Raw genomic sequence first — 20293 nt, 5'->3', positions numbered from 1 at the left:
TTCATCTGGATAATCAGGCCATGGGAGAGAGGGACAGCTGCGACCAGAAACATCTCAAAGACCCAAACTCAGAGCTCGTGAGAACGCACATTCTCACAGGTGCATACCAGGAAATAGTCATCTCCCTTCTTTGGCAGAAGTCAGTTAGTTCCCAGTGTACTAGAATGGAATGGAACAATGAGACCCACCTCACCAAAAGAGTAGGCTTCTGTCCAGAACTTTCCATTCTGTCTGGGAAGAGTGGGCAGAGAGAGGTAACAAAAGTAGGTAGAAGTTAGCTCTTTATATACAGCCCAACACTTGAAGGGGTCCTCAAAAGAGAGGAGGGCAGAGAGGTTCTGAGTTCTGCTCTTCACTCCTGAATCAGAAAGAGCTGTAATTTCATGGGAAAGTTCAATGGTCATGTATACCCAGGGCTGTATCTTTTCTCTTATGGACTGTATCAGGCAGCAGTGGTCTTTAAGACCACCATAGTCAGTGACTCTCTTCTGTATCCTTCATGTCCTCCAAGAAATAAGAGAATATGGGCCAGGCTATGGGAAATATCCTACCAAGGTTTGTTGAAAATAGTGACCGGCTCCATCTTTACAATTTACGTGATCTTCTGTCTTGATGATGGGATGGTGCTGATGAGCAGGGAAATGCCACCGAGATTTTTGTACCCCAAAGAGTGGCAGCACCTCACCATGTTCATCCTCCTCACCCTCAATGGCTGTGTAGACGTCACGAGCAAGAACCTGCTGCCTCAGAGGTGTGTGCTCCTAGAAAAAGGTGCCCTGGTCCTGATCTTCTACGTGCTCCTGATACTGTTGGTGTCACATGTTCAAGATTCCACAGGGGTGGAACTGCAGGTTCATTCTCTACTCATCTTGGTGGTGTTCCTGCTGATGCTGGTGTTGACTGTTGAGCTGTGGGTTCCCAACACATTTCACCTCTCCATGATTGAGACCTTTCTGTTTCTGATGATGGGCTCCTGGCTGATGCAGGCAGGCTTTATTCTGTACAGACCAGTCAGCGGCTATCCATGGCAGGATGATGACATCAGTGACATCATGTTTGTCACCACCTTCTTCTGCTGGCATGTGATGATCAATGCTTTGTGTCTGCTGGGAACCTATGGTGCTTTTTCCTTTTGGCATCATTGTTACAGACCCAGGTCGAAGCTGAGGAGATCCAAAGAAGCTCCATATTATACAAACACTGAAGGACCCATCTACCAATTGCTGCCAGAAGTGGAGCAGTCAGAGAAAGATGACCAGGCTCTTCTCCTCCCAGAGAGCTCACCCTGAGATAGGGCCCAGGATACCTGCACATTGTCCATCCCTTCTTCCTCCTTGTAGGTTCTCTCCGACATGTGCTTTGTATCCTCTTTGGTCTCCAATGAAGGTAATGGCCATGGAGAGCATTTGGTCTCCGTCTGCTGGTACATGTCCTATCCTTGAACCTCAAATCACTGAGGAGATGAGGAGAGAGGGGGCTGAGAAAGGGATGCTGATGGGATTGATGTGGTGGGGGAAGAGGACCATGGGAAGAGATGAATGTGGGAGAAAAGCCATGAGAGTTCAAGAATGCAATCCAAGATCGGCCTCTGAATAGAAGAGAGTGGAGTCCAGCAGTCATGCCGGCACAGGCTGTTTCTCCAGGTTTTTACTTGAGGAATAAAGACTACTTTCTCACGAATCAAAATTGCAATCGTAGGTGCTTCTGTTTGCCAACTAAAGTGAAACATATATGGTATAATTCACTTCTCTCACCTGGTTACAGTAATAAGAGTATCATACATACATTTTTAAAATTTGGATAGATCAGCATTGTTTCAAATTTTCCACATAAAGTAAGAATCAGTACTTTCATGTCACAGTTTTTCAAATTCCCATAAACCAAATTTCCATTAAATGCTAGCACATTTCTTATTCTTGATTTCTAATCCAGCCAAAGCAAGACATAGCTACTTGTTTAACTACCACCAGCCCTACCAGGAATTTACTACATCCTAATTTGCTCTATCCTACACTTGTGCCTTTGCCAAAGGACACTCCGTGCAATTTGGGAAAAGCCATCACCAGTCACATATTAACTATACAGTGTTACTTTATACCTGGCATTAAACCTTAACACTACTGCCACCAAGAATTATTTCTACAGAAAATTCTCGCATACTCTTTTGATCTGGAACTCTTCAGCACCTCATCTAAATCTGCCTTATTTTTTCCATGCTGAGGATACATTCTTTGTCCTGTTTCTCACATTGTCTCGCACAGGGAAGTTTTGCCTTACCCACTCAAGGCAGTCTCCTTAAGAGCAGAGATCTGTCATATCCTAGTCATCTCATTTGTTCAGCATGTTCCAGAGGAATATAACGTTGTCCTCTACACATGAGGATTAAATTGCTTTACCAACTTTCATAATACATTGTAAATATTCTATAATTAAAGCTGTGGTATAGGAGCAAGCAAGTACCATTGGACTGTCAATCAACATAGTGTAATGTAATAGACATTCCGAACACAGAAATATAGTGTGAGGATTAAATACGTGGTAAGAAAGGGCTCCTCAATTAATGTGAGGAATAACTGACTCTCCATTTTGGGAGAAAAACTGTTAGTTTCTATCTCAGACAACACACAAGGAAAGAATTATAGATGGATTGAAAAGTTAAACATCAGCAATAAGATTACCAAATTATTTTAAAGGAAATACAGGAAGATATTTTATAATAAGAGATATGAAACTTTCCTGAGCAAGAAAAAAATTCTAAAAAGATTACCCATTTTATTGAGCTTTCCCATAATTAAAAGACACAAGAAAAAGAATAAAAGAAAAGGGACAGCCCTAATCAGCTTGGCACAGTGGATACTGCATTGGCCTGCTGACTGAAGAGTCCCGGGTTCCATTTTGGTCAAGGGCACATGCCTGGGTTGCGGGCTCGGTCCCCAGTGGGGGGCATGCAGGAGGCATCCGATCAGTGGTTCACTCTCATCATTGATGTGTCTATCTCTCTCTCCCTCTCCCTTCTTCTCTGAAATCAGTAAGAATATATTAAAGAAAATAAAAGGGACACTGGGAAGAATGTTTTAACACATGTAACAGATTAAAAAAAAATCAGTATCCAGAATTTATGTATAGAGATATTCTAACACTGACAAACAAAATGCAATCTAATATAAAAATGGGCAGAAAATATAAGTGTCTATGGCTCAGAAAAAGAACAAATGACTAATAAACGAAAAAATTTGGGGTTTTTGTTTTTTAGAAAAAGCAAAATTAAGTAAGGTAGGATCTATTTTTCATTTTCGGGTTGTCAAAAATTGTCATAAGTATTAAATAAATGATAATATCCATAGCTAGAGAATATGTAGGGAAAGAGAATTATCATACACTGTAGGTGGCAATGTAAAATTGGTCTATAATTTCTGGAAGTCAGTGTAGCAGAGTGTGCCATAATTTAGATGCATATATCCTTCCAGCAAACAATTACACTTCTTGCTACCTGCAGTGGACGTCTGTCACGTGAGCCTAACTACATCTTTGAAGCAGCCTCCCAACATTTTGATGAGTTCCCATATTACCAGGCTTGCCTTCCTGGTAGATTTTTGTTTTTAATCTCTGGCCTCCTTTGGAGTTAGCTGGGGTACAGGCATGTTACCGACTAGACAACACCCACTTAGGATTTCAACCCAGACAGTGAGCAGTGCAAAGAAAAGAGCTCCGCCTGGGTTTTCCATTCTGTAGCAAGAATACTGGCAATGGTGTCAACCTCTGTTTTTCATCATCAAGTTGGTCTGCCTCATAGTTCTGGGGTCAGTGCCAGAAGCAGCAATCTAAGCCCATTTTGACAGTGAATTTCTGGGCACTGGTCCTTTAAATTTAAAATGGAACCTCTTTCTCTAGTCCCTAATGATTCTGTGAACTAACCCATTTATTTTAATACATTTCTTTCTCCTAAACTAGCCAGAATGGAGTCTTGTTGTCTGTAGCTGAGAACTCTAATATAGTATATATTGCAGAAATACTCATACATCTATACAAAGAGCATGTATAAGGATGGTCCCTGAAGCGCATATATATATATATATATAAAGCTTATATGCAAAGTGTCCCCTCGGGAGTTCGACCAGGAGACCTGGGAGTTCGATTGCTCGCTATGATGTGCGCTGACCACCAGGGGGTGGTGTGGAATGAAGGAAGGCCCCGGCTGGCAGCCAGTAGCGGGCAGCTGGGAAAGAAAGGCCCCGATCAGCCCTGATCGGCCCTGATCGCTGGCTAAGCCTAGGGACCCTACCTGTGCATGATTTTTGTGCACTGAGCCTCTAGTTGTTCCCATAAAGAACTTTAAATAATAAATGTTTGCCAATAAGGGAATGGTTAAATAAATTATGGAGTACTATGCAGAAGTTTAAAGGAACAAGGGATATCTGTATGTCCTGCCATGAAAAGATCTCCAAGATGAAGCAAGAAAAGCCCCAGAAAATATGGGGCATATAGGATCCAGGTTTTGGAGGTAGGTGTGTTCTTGTTAACTTCATAAGGTCTTAATTTTTCTCCTTACACCTGTCAAGAACGGTTAGGACCACAGGGCAACCAGGAGAGAGGGTATAGTGAAGAGTGTGGTGACTTGTTTCACTTCACCTACCCTACAGCAAACTCCATCTCCATTTGAATAATGATGCAGTTGGATTTAACCTATACCCAACGTGACCATATAATGTAGCATTCAAACCTGGACACTTGAAAAGGAAAAGAGGCAAAATTAATTCCTGCACCTGGATGGCAGGTAAAAACCTAACTGCTCCAGACAAATCTGGATTTATGGTTACCCTACCTGCAGCCTCAAAAGAGACATGCTGTATGTTTTTAGTTTCATCTCCCTCTGCTCTCTCTCCCAGGAGACTACCCTGGTCTGTAGCACATCATTGAGCTCCCTTATTCTCTGGCTTCAGGCAATGCTAAGTCAATGAGGAGCCCAGCAGGAGGATGGAGAAGAGAGTGAATTTAGCATTTTTATTCTCTTGGCTCCTATCTCTCGGGTCACCTCAGGCTGGCAGTACCCCAACACCATGACGCCATCAGTATTAGTTTTCTAGGCTGCCATAAGAAATCACCACAAATTTTGTGGCTTAAAACCAACTTACTCTCTCACCGTTTTGGAGGCCATAAGCCCTGAAGCAAGGTGTGGGCAGCATTGGTCCCTTCTAGAAGCTCTGAGGTAGAATCTGTCCCATGATTCTCTCCCAGCTTCTGGTAACTGCTGGCATTCCTTGTCTTGTGAATGCATCACTCCAATCTCTGCCTCCACCTTCACATTGTCTTCTTCTCTGTGTCAAAAATCTCCCTCTGCCTTTCTCTTATAAAGTCACATGTCATTGGATTTAGAACCTACCTTAAAGCCAAAATGATCTCATTTCAAAATTCTTAACTTAATTATATCTGCAAAGACGCTTGTGCCAAATAAGGTCACTTTCATAGGTTCCAGGATTAAGACTTGGCAATATCTTTTTAGAGGCCACCACACAAGTCACCACACTGTGCTTGCCCATACCAGGAACTTCTGTCCCATGTCCCTTGGGGCCTGCCTAAAGGCAGTCACAGCTCCATCTGTTACTCAGCTATCCCTTGTGGTCACCTTACATCCAGCTCTCATCTATGTAAGAAGTGCCCTTTTCAGCCCTCCTTGAACTATTCCAATTTGGGTTGCAATCTATTTCCTATTGGGACCCTCTCTGAGTCCCAATAGACACTAATAGAGTAGTTGCACAGGGGACCAGAGCTCTAAACAGAATTCACCCCCAGATATTTGAACAATGATAAGAGAAACTTTTTAACTGAATTTCACTAAAGTGAACATACAGTGAAGGAGACTAATTTGTAAACAGGTAGGTAATAAATTAAGGGGATCTTCCAAACTCAATGAAGATGACCAAAGGGTTAATTAATTCATTAAAAAAATCTTAAACAACTACTTTTTTCCAGGTACTGTGTAGGGATTAGCAATACAATAATGAGAAAGACACAAACAGACATACACAATTATAATGCAACTTACAGTAATGAATGAAAAGGAAGATTAGATGGTGTGGTCAGCAGAATTCTAAGATGGTCCCCAAGACTCCTGCCGCTGGTGTACACACTCTGTATAATCCCTTCCTCTTGAGTGTGAATGGGACCAGTGAATGTAATGGAATATCATTCCCATGGTTCGTTTATAATCAGTTGAATTTATTTTTTGTTGTTGTTACTTTAATATATCTTTATTAAATAGATATGACTTATTGAGCACTTACTGTGTGCCAGGTTCTTTATATGTTATTATTAACCCTTGTAATAATCTTTTGAGGCAGCTTATTTTCATTTAATAATTTATGCCCACTTTGCTGAAGACACTGAACCTCAGAAATACAAATATATAGTAAACTAGTTGAAAAACAATATGATTTCTGAATCTAAGCTCTTTCCTCATATTATAACTAGAGGCCCGTTGCACGAAGATTCGTGTAAGAATAGGCCTTCCTTCCCCTGGCTGCTGGCACCTGGGACCCGGCCTTCCCTCCGGCCCAGAGCTGCCTTCCACCTTTGGGCGCTGCCCAGAGGCCCGGAACAACCTGGCCACTGCCATCTTTGTCACGTCAATTTGCATATTCCCTCCTTATTGGCTGTGGCTGCCACCATCTTTGTTGCAAAGTGATGGTCAATTTGCATATTCTATCTTTATTAGATAGGATAAGTTGAATTTAAATTAGTGAAAAGTAAGATTGTCCTGGGTGGGTCTGACCTAGTCAGGTGAGATCTTTACAAGAAGGTGAGCCATCAGGGAGATGCAACCTTATCGGTCTGAAGGAAAGCAAAGAGCCATGTCATGAACTTCCTACTGGGGGCAACATGGCAAGGAAATTCGAGCAAACTCTAGTTGCTGAGAGCAGTCCTTGACTCACAGGCAGCAAGAAAACAGAAGTTTGAGTCCTAGAACTGCAAGGAACTGAATTTTGCCAACATCCAGTGAGCTTGCAATAGGATCCTGAGCCTCAGATGGGAATCCCAGCCCGGGCCAACACCTTTGTGAAATATGAGCAGAGGACTCAGCCAACCCATACTGGATTCCTGACCATGGAAACCAGAGACAATACATTTGTGTTGCTTAAGCTCCTATATTGAAGTTAATTTGTCATGCAGCAATAGAAAACCAATGCAGGTCGTATTAGTTTTGGGTGAAGGTTTATCCAGCACAGGTTAGGGATGAGAAACACCACAGTTCATTAAGATGTGTGGCTCTGCCCCACTGGTGTGGCTCAGTGGTTGACCTCTGAACCACGAGGTCACAGTTCGATTCTTGGTCAGGGCACATTCCCAGGTAGCCAGCTCAATCCCCAGCAGGGAGGAGAAGGCATGCAGGAGGCAGGTGATCAATGATTCTCTCTCATCATTGATGTCACTGGAAGATTGTATCCAAAATGAAGCTGAGATCCTAATGAGAATGAGGAGCTTCAGGCCCATCGAGTTCTTATGCTCTGTGTCTATAATCATAGGGTGGAATTTAGTTTCTTGGGCCCCAAAACAGTGGCTTGGACAGAGTACATGAGAATTCTAGATTTTGAGATACTGAAGGTAGAGGAGGAGGTTGGGTGGGAATAATAAACATAACCCTTTGGATGCTTGTCACATCAAAATTAAGGAATTTAATTTACTGAGCTTTCAGTGAGCCTCTTGGAGGCTTGGTAGACAATGTATATTAATTACCTGATTTAAAACCTGGCAAACCCTTAATTCCTATTGGCTTAACACAACAGAAGGGTATTTCTGCCACCCTCATAAAGTCCAATGCCAGCATGAACACATGTGCTGTCTCTGACCTTGTGCCCATTTTCACGGTTCTGCTGGAGCCCCCAGCCTCGGGCTTTCTCTCTTCCTCTGATGTATTTCTGTCTTGCAGCAAAGTGAGCTGCAATCCTTTTCTGATGATGATAATGATGATGACGACGACAAAGGCCTTCCTAAACAGAAAGGAAGTAAATTAAAAGGTGCGACAGCACCATACTAAAATCCCCCAGCCATTGAAAAGCTTATACTGTGGCTCCCCTAGATGCCATTTCTGACCAAACTTCTACGTCCTCCCTGAACTGTTCTTTTCACTAAAACTGAAATTCACTCAACATGTCATCCTCTCCTAAATCGGCACGATCCAATATGGCAGCCCTAACCATACATAGCTATGGAGCACTTGTAATTTGGTTTGTCTGAATTGAGATGTGCTGTAAGTATAAAATATATGCCGGAGTTTAAAGGCTTAGTATGAAATAAGGAACATAAAATACTTCATTTATAGTTCTTATAATAACATGTTGAAATAACATTTTAGACATGCTGGGTTAAATACCTCATTAAAATGAATTCTACGTTTATATGCTTTTTTAATGTTGCTGTTAGGAATTTTTGAATTACATATGTGACACTTGATTTCGATAGGAGAGGTAGTCTAGTTTTCTCATGTCTCTGGGGTGTGTGTGTGTGTGTGTGTGTATGAAATTGTGTGTCTTCAATTAAATTGCAAGCTCTTTGAGGATAAGAACGATGGTATATTTTTTATATGCCCTGCTGCCCTCAGAATTCACAGATTTTAGTAAATTCATGTTTACTAAATTCCTGAGGACCTTCTTGCTCATTCTAGCATATCAAGCCAGACAAGTGGCAGTGGCTGTGCCTGGGGACCCTTAAGAATGGGGTGGGGGAGGCAGGTCTGAGGGGAGCCTCCCCATGGAGCAGCCAGGCCGTGAAGGACCTCCATGGGCTCCATGGTCAAGGTGAGTTTTCCGTAGGAAACAGTTTCCCAGGCACTCAATGCCCACAGACTCAGGACTGCCTGCCAGCTCTGCTAATCATTCACTCCCTTTGGCTTTCTTCTCGGCTACCTGTGGGCAGTGTCTGGTTTGGGGTGGGAGATTCTTATCTTCAAAGCCGAGAGATCAGAGTGTTCATGTTTCAAAGGACATGCAGCGTTGGTGTGTGGCCAAGGTGGGGGCCTGAGCATCCAGGATGGGCTATCTGTCCTCATCCATGCCACTTGCAACTGCTGGGTCATCCCTACTGGGTCAGTGCTGCTGTTCTCTCTCCTCCTCTGGCCCCTGGCAACGAGCTCATGGCTGCCAGGAACAACTGGGGAGATGAGTGTGGGAGCTGGAGTAAGCTCTGCTGCCCCCGCCTCACTTGGACCCACAGCCTCAAAGTGCTGGGGGCAATTCAGAGTGACCAAATGCAGCCCCTCTTGGACCTACAGGCCACATGATCTCTAGCCCAGCACTGCTGATCCCTGGCGGAGCAATGGACCCTATGCTTCTCCCAGAGCAAATCTAAGAACCAAAGAGAATCCCTGGGGTTCTCTCCTTCCTGACTCATAAAACCTGTCACTTTGAATCAAGCACTGAGCTTTACAGTGTGCTCCAAGTATTTTGAAAATTCACCAAATCAGAAAAACAGTCAGGAGATAAATAAGTTCATGTCTGTGTAACAGTATTCATGCCCTTTTATTTTCACTTTAATAGACAGTTCAACTCTCAATTTTTTTTCAGATAAGGGGTATGAAATTCAGTAAGTCAAGGGAGAACTGGGTTTAGAACCCAGATTTCTCACTTCCAGTCAATGCATTTTCCCACTTTCTCATGCTGCTTTCATAAGTGTTTCTATACCTCAGTGGTGACAATGGTCACGTTCAGACTGTGGGGTTACAGATGATTTTTTAATGTTATTCTTTTTGCTTAGATGTTTTATCTGTTTTTTTCCCCACACAATGACTATACAATGAATAAAAACACCTAAAATTTGAAATAAAGCAAATTCCTTCAGAAAGCAGAATTAAGCTTTGTTTTTCCTACTTGCCTTCACACTCAAATACCCAGCCCCACCAAATATCTGAATAGCAAGAAGCAATCTAAATTATTGCCATCCTCGAGGGCAGAGAGAAATTTAACTTTTCTGGAATTAAGTGGACTTGAAGAAGAGTAGGTATTTGCTGAGAGGCAGTGCTGTGTGACCTGGGTGTGAATTCTCCTCCTCTCCACCAGGGGCGCTGATAGCATGCAGGGGCCAACTCTCTGCTCACAGCATTGCTTGTACTGTGAGGGCAGATGATTTTGCAGGAGACTGTGATGTTAGCACAGCTCGTGTTGAGTGATAAACTTCCTTCCCCCTCGGTACTCCCAGAGAAATTCTACTCCCTGTAATACACCCAGTACTCCCAGAGTACTCCCTGTAATACACTCAGTACTCCCTTCCTTCCCCCTCAGTACTCCCTGTACTCCCTGTGATACACCCAGAACCATATGTGGGCCCAGTGCATGCCTCACATTTCCTGTACTTTATTCTCCACCATCCTCTGCCTTATACTCACCTGGCAGTTACCCAATACTGAGGCACTGTCTCCCAAGGTACATCAGACACTAGTTATGGATAAATGAAGCTGATGGGCTAATTCATATTAAAATAAAAGGGCCAACACCACCTCATTGGAGTCATTCTTCTCAACAGGATCTGCATTTTAAGGATTATACCCTAAATTGTTTATATCGGTAGGGATGCATCATGGGAGCAGAGTGATATGAAATATTGATGTCTTATAGTTATTACACCTTATACATTTGTGGTGGAAAAGTCTTGGAACTGTTGCCTCTCTGCTGTATGATGGGCCTGAGGTCATTTCAGGTTAGTGTGGCAGCAGTCAGGAAGAAGCAGATGACATGAAGCTAGGGAAGAGCAGGGACAAACCAAAGCCCATGAGGACAAAATGGAGCCTATGCCTGCCTCTCACCACCTCGTACTTGAGTGGCAGGTGACCTGCAGAAGAAACTGGTGCCGTTCACACTAAGAGAAGCTAAGGAAGCTACAGACCTGGCTGTTGGCCATGCCAAGGAGGTGAGCCAGCAGATCAGTAACCAAATGCATGAGCTACAGTGGTACCTGGCACCTACACCTTCAAAGTGTGCTTAGGTCCTGCCTCACTCCCACCTTCACATCCTCAGGCAAATTTCTCTTGTAGCCAGCTCAACCTGGAACCATGTAGGAAAGGGAATTCTGGGAAACATGACTCAAACTTAGGTTTATACACTACAAAACCACCACTATCTCTAAAGTCATATCAAAAGGTAGCTTTTTAGATCCAGTAGAGATGTTGAAGTGGGGGTAAGGGTGGGACAAAGATGTGAAGAGGTAAGGGGAGGAGGTGAAGGGAGCTTTTTTGGTCGTTTTCAAGAATGTGTCTATAAAAGAATAGAAAATGCAGGTAGACAGTAAGTATGTATTAAATGGTTATATATCCAAATGTTTATAAATACATGTATCCAGAAAGAAAACCTTACAATTGGACCCAAGTTATGTCTGAGGGGTACTGAATGATATTCAAGGGTTTGTGAGTGCCCCGGCTACCTCTGTATATCATGGCAACTCCTACCCCATCCCATGGTCCTCTCTCCTTCTGCTCTAAGTGCTGGGCAGCACAAGGGGAAGGAATCCAGGGGAGAAAGGGACAAGTGTGACCTGAAGCATCCCAAAGGCCATAGAGGGGAGCCCCTAAAAACACATTCATCAACTTTCTTCTTTGGCAGAAGCCAGTTCCCAATGTACCAGAATGGAATGGAATAATGATGCTTTACACCACCAAAGGTGTAGGTTTGATTCAGGAACCATTTCCTCTCTGTAGGGCGGCAGTGGGTGGGGTGAGATGATAAAAGTTGGTGGAAGGCGATTCTTTCCAAAGTCTAGACCTTGGAGTGGCCCCAGAAGGTGTGGACGTGCCCAAGTTTTGTTCTTCTCTCTTTCGTTAGGAAGATCTGTAGTTCAATGGGAACCTTTATCGGTCACGTGTACCCGGGGCTGTTTCTATTTTCATACGGACTCTATCAGGCAATAGTGGTCTCCAGAGCTGTGATATTCAATGACTCTCTCCTGAATCCTTCATGTCCTCTAAGAAATAAGGGAAGGTGGGGCAGGCTGTGGGAAATATCCTACCGCGGTTTGCTGAAAATAGTGACTGGCTCCATCTTGATAGCTTATGAGAACAGTTGCGTTAAAGGAGGGTTGGTGCTGATGAACAGGGAACTGCCACCGAGATTTTTGTTCCCCAAAGAGTGGCAGCACCTCACCATGTTCATCCTCCTCACCCTCAATGGCTGTGTAGACGTCACGAGCAAGAACCTGCTGCCTCAGAGGTGTGTGCTCCTAGAAAAAGGTGCCCTGGTCCTGATCTTCTACGTGCTCCTGATGCTGTTGGTGTCACACGTTCAAGATTCCACAGGGGTGGAACTGCAGGTTCATTCTCTACTCATCTTGGTGGTGTTCCTGCTGATGCTGGTGTTCACTGTTGAGCTGTGGGCTCCCAACGCGTTTCACCTCTCAATGATTGAGACCTTTCTGTTTCTGATGATGGGCTCCTGGCTGATGCAGGCAGGCTTTATTCTGTACAGACCAGTCAGCGGCTATCCATGGCAGGATGATGACATCAGTGACATCATGTTTGTCACCACCTTCTTCTGCTGGCATGTGATGATCAATGCTTTGTGTCTATTGGGAATCTACGGCATCTCTTCCTTTTGGCATCATTGTTACAGACCCAGGTCGAAGCTGATGAGATCCAAAGAAGCTCCATATTATACAAACACTGAAGGACCCATCTACCAATTGCTGCCAGAAGTGGAGCAGTCAGAGAAAGATGACCAGGCTCTTCTCCTCCCAGAGAGCTCACCCTGAGATAGGGCCCAGGATACCTGCACATTGTCCATCCCTTCTTCCTCCTTGTAGGTTCTCTCCGACATGTGCTTTGTATCCTCTTTGGTCTCCAATGAAGGTAATGGCCATGGAGAGCATTTGGTCTCCGTCTGCTGGTACATCTCCTGAACTTTGAATTGCTGAGGAAATGGGAGGGGGCTGAGAAAGGGATGCTGAATAGATTGGTGAGGTGGGGGGAAAGAGGACCACGTGAATAGATAAATGTGCCAGAAAAGCCATGGGGATTAAAATGCAATAGAAGGAAAGCCTTTGAAGGGAAGAGAGGGGAGTCCAGCAGTCATTCCATCTACCAGCTGCTTCTCTGGGTAGAAGTGATTGCCTTTTACCTGAGGGAATAATGATTTCTTACAATTCAACACTGCAATCATTCATGTCTCATCCTGATAAAGAATAGTGGGTATTTTTGTTTTGCTCACCAAAATGGCTCTATCATGTGGAGCTAGCATCAACAGAACTTTTGCCTCCTCCCAAAGAAAGTTCTTTAAGGATTGGGTTAATTTCAAATTAATAAAGTGAGACTATATTAATGCTTTAATTGGGTTAATTTCAAATTAGTAAAGTGAGACTATATTAATGCTTATAATATAGTAACATTTCAAATTTGTAAAACTGAATTTTTATAGAATCCAAATGTTCAGTATTTTCCCAACTTCATATTTTATTAGTCCTATTCCAGACAAAGCTTACCTAGTTCGCCATTACCACCTTAGCACATGTAATTTACTAGATCCTATCCATGAGCATTGGCAAAATTTCACTCCCTCCTATTTCACAGAAAGCTGTCCCGCAATCACATTTTTATCATGTTATCTGGTACCCAGCATAAGACCCACCTTCAACCTCCCACCATGGAGCACCCCCAAGGAGGCTTCTCCACTATGACTCCTTTGTTCTGGGACTCTCAGAAACATTCACTTAGACCCACCTTGTCCCCTGGCTCATACAGCTGATGCACTTTGCTTGCTCTGTTTCTGAAATCCTTCCCCTTGGGGAGGCCTTTCCTCACCATCTAAAGTGTAGGCTATATCAAGTCACATACTTTCCTATGTATGAGCCAACTATGCAGCTTAATAAAGGCTTGTTTGCTTTCAAAAATCTCTGCCTACACGTTTCTTCTAAAAGTGTTGCCAGACAGGTCGGAAGGTCTGTGAAACTCTGGAAGCCTAAAGCCTAAGTCATCTCCTTAGTCATTTGCCCACTCTCTTCCTCATTCTTGGGATAATAAAATCCACTATTCTGTTTCTGAATTGTTTGCTGTGCTAATTGTTTCACAATTCTCACAAGCATTTCTACAAGGAACCTCCAAACAATGCTGAGACTTAACAGGTTGACTTGCCCAAGTCTTATGGCTACAAGACAGGAATGCAAGTGCAGGTGTGTCTGACTCAAGCCAGTGACTATGTCCTCTGGGTCACCTGATTTTGCTAATGGCAGTGGTGAAGGGAGTGATCCTCAAAAGGAAATTGGAGAGAGAGAGAGAGAGAGAGAGAGAGAGAGAGAGAGAGAGAGAAAAGAGAAAAAAGAGCAAGCAGCAGTACAAGTACTCTAGACTCCCCTAAAAGATGTGTCTCTTGTCACACTTTTTGTCCATGCCCCCCCCCCCTCGAGCCTTGCCCCCTGGGGTTCTCTGTGTGTGTGTGGGGGGAGGGGGAGAGAGAGAGGGAGGGGGAGAGAGAGGAGGAGAGAGAGAGAATGAGAATATCTGGCTGACTCTCAACTTCTAGCTGGTTCTTAAATTTTTAGGCTCAGATCTATGTGAGGGCTGAGGATAAGACTTGTTTGTGACCAAGTTTCCTGATGCTTGCCATTCCCCCTTAACTGTTGGTTCCTAGACTTTTCTCAATGACCCTTTTTATTTTTTTTAAATATATTTTATTGATTTTTTTACACAGAGGAAGAGAGAGGGATAGAGAGTTAGAAACATCGATGAGAGAGAAACATCGATCAGCTGCCTCTTGCACACCCCCTACTGGGGATGTGCGCGCAACCAAGGTACATGCCCTTGACCGGAATCGAACCCAGGACCCTAGAGTCTGCAGGCCGATGCTCTATCCACTGAGCCAAACCGGTTTCGGCATCAATGACCCTTTTTAAAGGGGACCTTCTCTCTCTTCATTTCTGGTAAACATTGATGGGAGAAGGCGAAACACCACACATGCTGCTTGCTGCCCATTTCTAGTCATCTGGCTTAATTTTATAATCATAAACAAGCCTCTGGTAATCAACTGATACGCACAGGATAATACCTCTTCAATGTCCAGTGTAATAAGTTTACCTATTATTAATTTACTATATTTGAGATGCAACAGAGAGGCCCTCCCCTTGAAAGCCAGTCAAGAAAACAACTTCCCACTCTTCAACTTGCAGGGAGACATGTCATGCTCACAAAATTCCACCAGAGGGCACCACGTTCACACCACCCCAGTTAAGCCTCTAGCTCTCCAACTTGGTAAACAAGTCTCTCAAAAAAAGATTTAAAAAGCAGGGGTGGCGGAGGGGGGAGGTAAAGGAGATCAGGAAAAATACACAACCAGTCTAAGTATTGCCCAAGCATCCAGAAAACATACCCCAGGGCTATTTGTTTCCCATGAAAATTTGGCATGTGCATGTGAAATACACGGGGATTCAAATCAACTAAAGGGATGGGGATGAGGGAGAAGGACCTTGGACCCAGTTGAGGATATCTTTGAGAAAAGTACCAACTAAAAAAAGGGCACACTCTGATCCTGGTAATGTTTTGACCTCACCTTTTTCATAAACTTCAACAATGCTCCCATCATTCCCAACAATGCTCCCCAAAGATAGATCCATCCATACATTGAGAATAAGGAACCCATTTTATCGGTGAATATTCCAGATTCACAAAACAGTGAAACTGGGGGCCAATTATTGAATATGAAATATGATCTCCAAAGATCCCTTTAAATGGAACCTTAAAACATTTTTGTTTCTGGTAATCTAGTTGTTCACAAAGATTATACTGAATGCCCACTACCTGGAAGGCACTTAAACCCACAGTGTAGCACTTAGATTAGTCCCTGCACTTGGGCAGAGGTTTCAGTGGTTTAGAGGTGGTCGTCCGGGAATGCAGTATCCACAGCCTGACACTACAGCAGGTGAAAGAGAGTAAGGCTCTCAAGGGAGTTACACACTGGAAGCACACAGGCTGTGACATACTGCCCTGAGATGACGTCAGCAAGCTACTGACTTATTGAGGCCTCAGTGTCCTCACCTTTAAGACAGAATCACATGAACATCTAATTCCAGAACTGCACAGCTTTAATTTTCTCAACACTACTTATTTTTCCCATGTTGTTAGTGTAGAGGGAACTTAATTCTTCCCAACTCTCCAAGCAGTTTCCTACTGGAAACAAGATTTGGGGTAGGGCTCAAAGAGACTCAAACCTTCAGCCATGACATGGAGTTTGAGAAATCAAGTCTTCACTGTATTCGAATGACTTCGAGGAGCCTTCAACAAAAGTCAGGCTGAAGAAACACAGCTGAGGTTTGAACTTCTCATTTTCTAACCTGAGCTTAAGAATATCAAACAATCAGCCTAGCTGGTGTTGCTCAGTGGTTAGAGTGTCAGCCCAAGGACTGAAATGTTAAGGGTTTGAGTCTGGTCCAAGTGCATCACCTTGGTTGCAAGGCTCCATCCAACCTGGTCCTGTTGGGGCACGTGTGGGAGGCACCAATTGATGTGTGTCTGTCTCTCCCCCCCTCCCTTCCATTCTCCCTACCAGCAAAAATCAATGGGGAAAAAATGTCCCGGGTTAAAAAATTAACAAAACAAAAAAGAATATCAAACAATCGGAAAGGATATAAAGAACAATTTCTCTGTGTTCAGTGTTAGGTACTGAATTAAGGTAAAACCTGGTCTTTCCTCCTTTAATTGTGTAATGAAATTTGAAAGCTTGGCCACCTGCTGCTTCTTCCCTAAATCTGGTTTAAGAGTAATGACATTAACTTCCAAGACTGTTCCTTTCCTTCTTTTTGAATTTTGTCTTAAGATTATACAATGGTCTATTCTTTTGAAAAGAATTGGTCTTGATTTTTTTAAAAACAAAAATAGTTGACAATTTGGGGTTGGGTTTCCAGGGAGTTTCTGAAGCCGGGGTCTCAGCTGTGTGCCTTTAGCCGGATTAAATGGTTTTTGTCGAATGCCTATTGAAATCATTCAGGTATGGGGAAACCTCCATTTCTCAAACTACATGTTATGGCTGACGGTTTGGGTCTGTTTGAGCCCTACCCCAAATCTTGTCTCTAAGGAGTGCAAGGCAGCCCATGCAGGCCCTGGGAAGGCACCTCAAACCGCCAGATTAAGGGCTTCCAACCTGCAGGGTGAGAATGAGTCCTTCAAAAGAGACAGAAATTGAAAGGTGAACTCACAGGTAAACGCACCCTAGACAAGGCCTTTATTTCAGGCAACAGAGCAACACTGAAGAGATGCTTTTAGTCCCCGGCCATCCTTTGATATGGAACAAAATCTTTACCTAGCCCTAGCTGGTTTGGCTCAGTGGATAGACCCTCGACCCAAGGACTGAAGGGTCTCGGGCTCGATTCCAGACAAGGGTATGTACCTCTGAGGCCCCAGGTGATTCCCAAGGCAACGAATCCATGTGTCTCTCTCACATCGATGTTTCTCTCTTCCCATCTTTCCTCCTCCCTTACACTCTCTAAAAAAATCAATGGAAAAATATCCTCGGGTAAAGATTAGCAAAAATAAAAAATAAAAAAATTGCTCTCCCACTCCACCCACCCCTTGGACATACAGACTCTACCTAAGAGACAAAAACCTGAATTTGAAGCAGATGTAATAGGACCTCCCCACCCCCCCGTCGGCTTTGATCCTGAGTGTACCAAGAGGTAAAAGAGTTCATAGGCTCAAGCATTCTAACGCCCTTTTCACCAAGGGGGTGGGGAATGGGGTGGGTGGCCATTTGGGGAAGAAGGGGAAGGAGAACCAAGGGCAGCAGACACAGCAAAGCCAAACTGGATGAAACAGGCTGTTCTACTTTTAACTTCTCCAAAAGTACAGTCTGGGTTTCTGGGGGTGAACCAGTCAGTAACAGGACTTTTTCTTCCCTCATACCCTTTTAAGATCCAGTCCTTGGACTCCTGTGAGCCTTATTTCGGTTGGTTTAAGTAAGTGTGGGGTGGACCGAGGAGGACAAGGCCTCTTGCTCCCTCCTGAAGGACCCAGCAGTCATGTTCTATGTGGCTAGCCCTGGCAAAGTATGTCCCTGGTCACATGAATGGCTCAGAGCAAATCCATTTCCATTCTTGGAAAAGCAGCTCAAACCACATGTTCTCTTGGTGCCGCTGTCATATCTGTGTGGTCAACAAACGCCACCTATTGAACACTCACCCTGGATACTATTGGGAGTTACAAGATGAATACGCTCCTCAGGAGGTTCAGATACCTAGCAAGCCTTCACAGGACAAAATATGATATCATAAGCTTAAAAAAACTGCACTTGCTACTACTGTATTTTCTGTTGTTTGCCATTCCCACCTCAAGTGCTGGATGGAGGTGGTGAGTAGAGGAAAACATCTTGTTTAAAGGGAACTTTTCACTTCCTCCACTCCCCCTCCTCAACCAACTTAAACTCAAGACTTAACAGAAAGAAATGGAATGAAGACAGCTCACTGTGACCAGGTCTAAGCCCCCCTCTCAGAAAACTGACAGTGGAGCATAAGAGGGTTAGAAAGTTGTACATAATGGGTTGTTACGAGGGAAGAAATAATCCAATCTCTTCAGATTACATTTTCCCCTATAATAATCATAAACACTATGCTGCAGATACTATGCTAATTTACTTGCAAATTAATCACAATTAATCCCTACAATATTTTGTAGGCAAGGAAACCGAGCCTTCATGTGACTAACTAACTAAGCCAACACAAAGCTGGTAAGAGGTAAAGCCCAGACTTGAACCTCGGTTTGTCTGACCTGAAACTCCAGCTTTCAACAACCAACATCGTAAGATTCCAACAGGCAGCACTGAAACTTAACATGGAATCCCTTACACTTGCCAGGCACTTTACCCAGTCCAGAATGTCACCTGTCCGAAACATACCAAAAGCCCTTCTGAGATGGATGTTGCATCTGTAATTTTAAAGCACTACAGTGTTAAAACACACTCTTCAAGGGGAGGGATGTTGACCAAGAAGCCACGTTATGTGTTTGTGGTCACAGGCAACACTTTCTTTTCCATATTTGTGGTACAAAAAAATAACCAAAAGAACAAACTTCTTCCCTTCCTCTTCCAAAGGCACTGAAAACATGCCTTCTTGGTCTCCAAAAATCTCCGTTTCAAACACGGGGGCTCCTGAAAGATGCAATGAAGGCCAGACACCTTCAGATGGGTTTCAGAGAATAAAAATAGAGAATGATGAAGTATTAAGACTGGTGCATATATATGCATATATATCGGTATATATGTGTGTATGTACACATATATATGTATATGTACATACACATACACAATTACATCTGTTGACAAGCATCCATTTCGCGATTGTGTTTGTCTATGCACTTTCTCAACCATCGCTGCAAGGCTGAGAGGAGAAGGATACTGATTCTCTTTCCAGATTAAAAAGAAGGCGCAATAAATTACCTGAAAAGCAAAACCAGGGAGGATTTGTTTAAGGAACCCTAAATTTTCCACCTACCCTGGGTCTATACAAAGACCTCCCTTTCCTTTCAGCCGCCCTTGGGGAAGTTTGCACACAGAGAATTTCAATCCTGGCGGGCAACTCTAAAGGTCCTCTCTTGAGAACCTTTATTTGCAGACAAGAAAACTTGGGCCCAGAGAGACTGACTTGCTTTCGGGGTCACAGAAGGGGAATCAGACAGACAGGTCCCCAGCTTTGTTTCTACCGCCCTCAGGTCCCTCTCTATGGATGGTACTATAAACACAGCACGTTGACGATAAATGTGAGCTCCAAGACATCCGGTCATTCACCCAAACCCACCCAGGCCTACCCGGGAGGCCCCCCTCTCTGCGCCGAGCTCTCCGCAGGCCCAGGGCTTTCCGGCCCCTGCGCCCTGCGCCCCTCTCAACTTGACACAAGCACGGAGAATGGGGCTGGGGCGCGGAGTAGGGGGCGCGGGGGGGCGGGGGGGCGGGGCGGGTCTCTAACAACAAAAGGCAAATTTATGTTGCGCTGGGTCAGAATTTCGTATGGGGTCTGCAGTAGGACCTCCTGAAAGACAGGACTCTTGCAACTTAATCCAACCTGACGGCTGCAGGGACGGAGGCTGCGGGCGGCTGGCTGCGCGCTTCCAGAGCCCGGTGGGCGCTGCAGGGACGCCCCGCGGTGGCGAGCGGAAGGCTGGGGCAGGCAGGGTCCTTCCCGCAGGAACTCGCCCCTCGTGACGCAGCCCGCCCTCCTTCCCGCCCCACCCCTCCCTTCCTCCCAAGTACTGGCGCCCCCTCCCCTCTCCCGCGCTCCTCCCCCAAGGCCCCTTCCCTTTCTTTCTTTCCCGGCGCGCTCGCCCCCTCCCCGGCGGCGCCGCCCGTTG

General features: G+C 44.4%; 2 protein-coding genes and 1 long non-coding RNA gene across 3 annotated transcripts; 2 read left to right on the top strand and 1 right to left on the bottom strand.

The window, feature by feature from the left end:
- The first annotated feature begins 344 nt into the window (after positions 1 to 344).
- LOC103290115 (transmembrane epididymal protein 1-like) lies at positions 345 to 1539 on the top strand. The gene has a single exon (XM_008146043.3). The coding sequence runs from the start codon at positions 384 to 386 to the stop codon at positions 1287 to 1289; it is 906 nt and encodes a 301-aa protein (XP_008144265.2). The 5' UTR covers positions 345 to 383; the 3' UTR covers positions 1290 to 1539.
- A 6105-nt stretch (positions 1540 to 7644) lies between these two features.
- LOC129147859 (uncharacterized) lies at positions 7645 to 20138 on the bottom strand. The gene is made up of 2 exons (XR_008555079.1): positions 20008 to 20138; positions 7645 to 7985 (listed from the first exon to the last, which is right to left on the bottom strand). It is a non-coding gene; the product is annotated as an uncharacterized LOC129147859 (long non-coding RNA).
- LOC103290008 (transmembrane epididymal protein 1-like) lies at positions 11821 to 12726 on the top strand. The gene has a single exon (XM_008145920.2). It carries the CDS (start codon positions 11821 to 11823, stop codon positions 12724 to 12726), a length of 906 nt encoding a protein of 301 aa, XP_008144142.2.
- Positions 20139 to 20293: the final 155 nt, after the last annotated feature.

Source organism: Eptesicus fuscus, chromosome 22, assembly GCF_027574615.1.
Source record: "Eptesicus fuscus isolate TK198812 chromosome 22, DD_ASM_mEF_20220401, whole genome shotgun sequence".
Lineage (NCBI taxonomy): Eukaryota > Metazoa > Chordata > Mammalia > Chiroptera > Vespertilionidae > Eptesicus > Eptesicus fuscus.
The sequence above is the reverse complement of the archived record's forward strand: the minus strand, read 5'-3'. Positions and strand labels throughout refer to the sequence as shown.

Bases quoted from the DNA above. Each gene is read 5' to 3' on its own strand.
- LOC103290115 (XM_008146043.3), top strand. From the start codon at position 384: ATGGGAAAGTTCAATGGTCATGTATACCCAGGGCTGTATCTTTTCTCT.
- LOC103290008 (XM_008145920.2), top strand. From the start codon at position 11,821: ATGGGAACCTTTATCGGTCACGTGTACCCGGGGCTGTTTCTATTTTCA.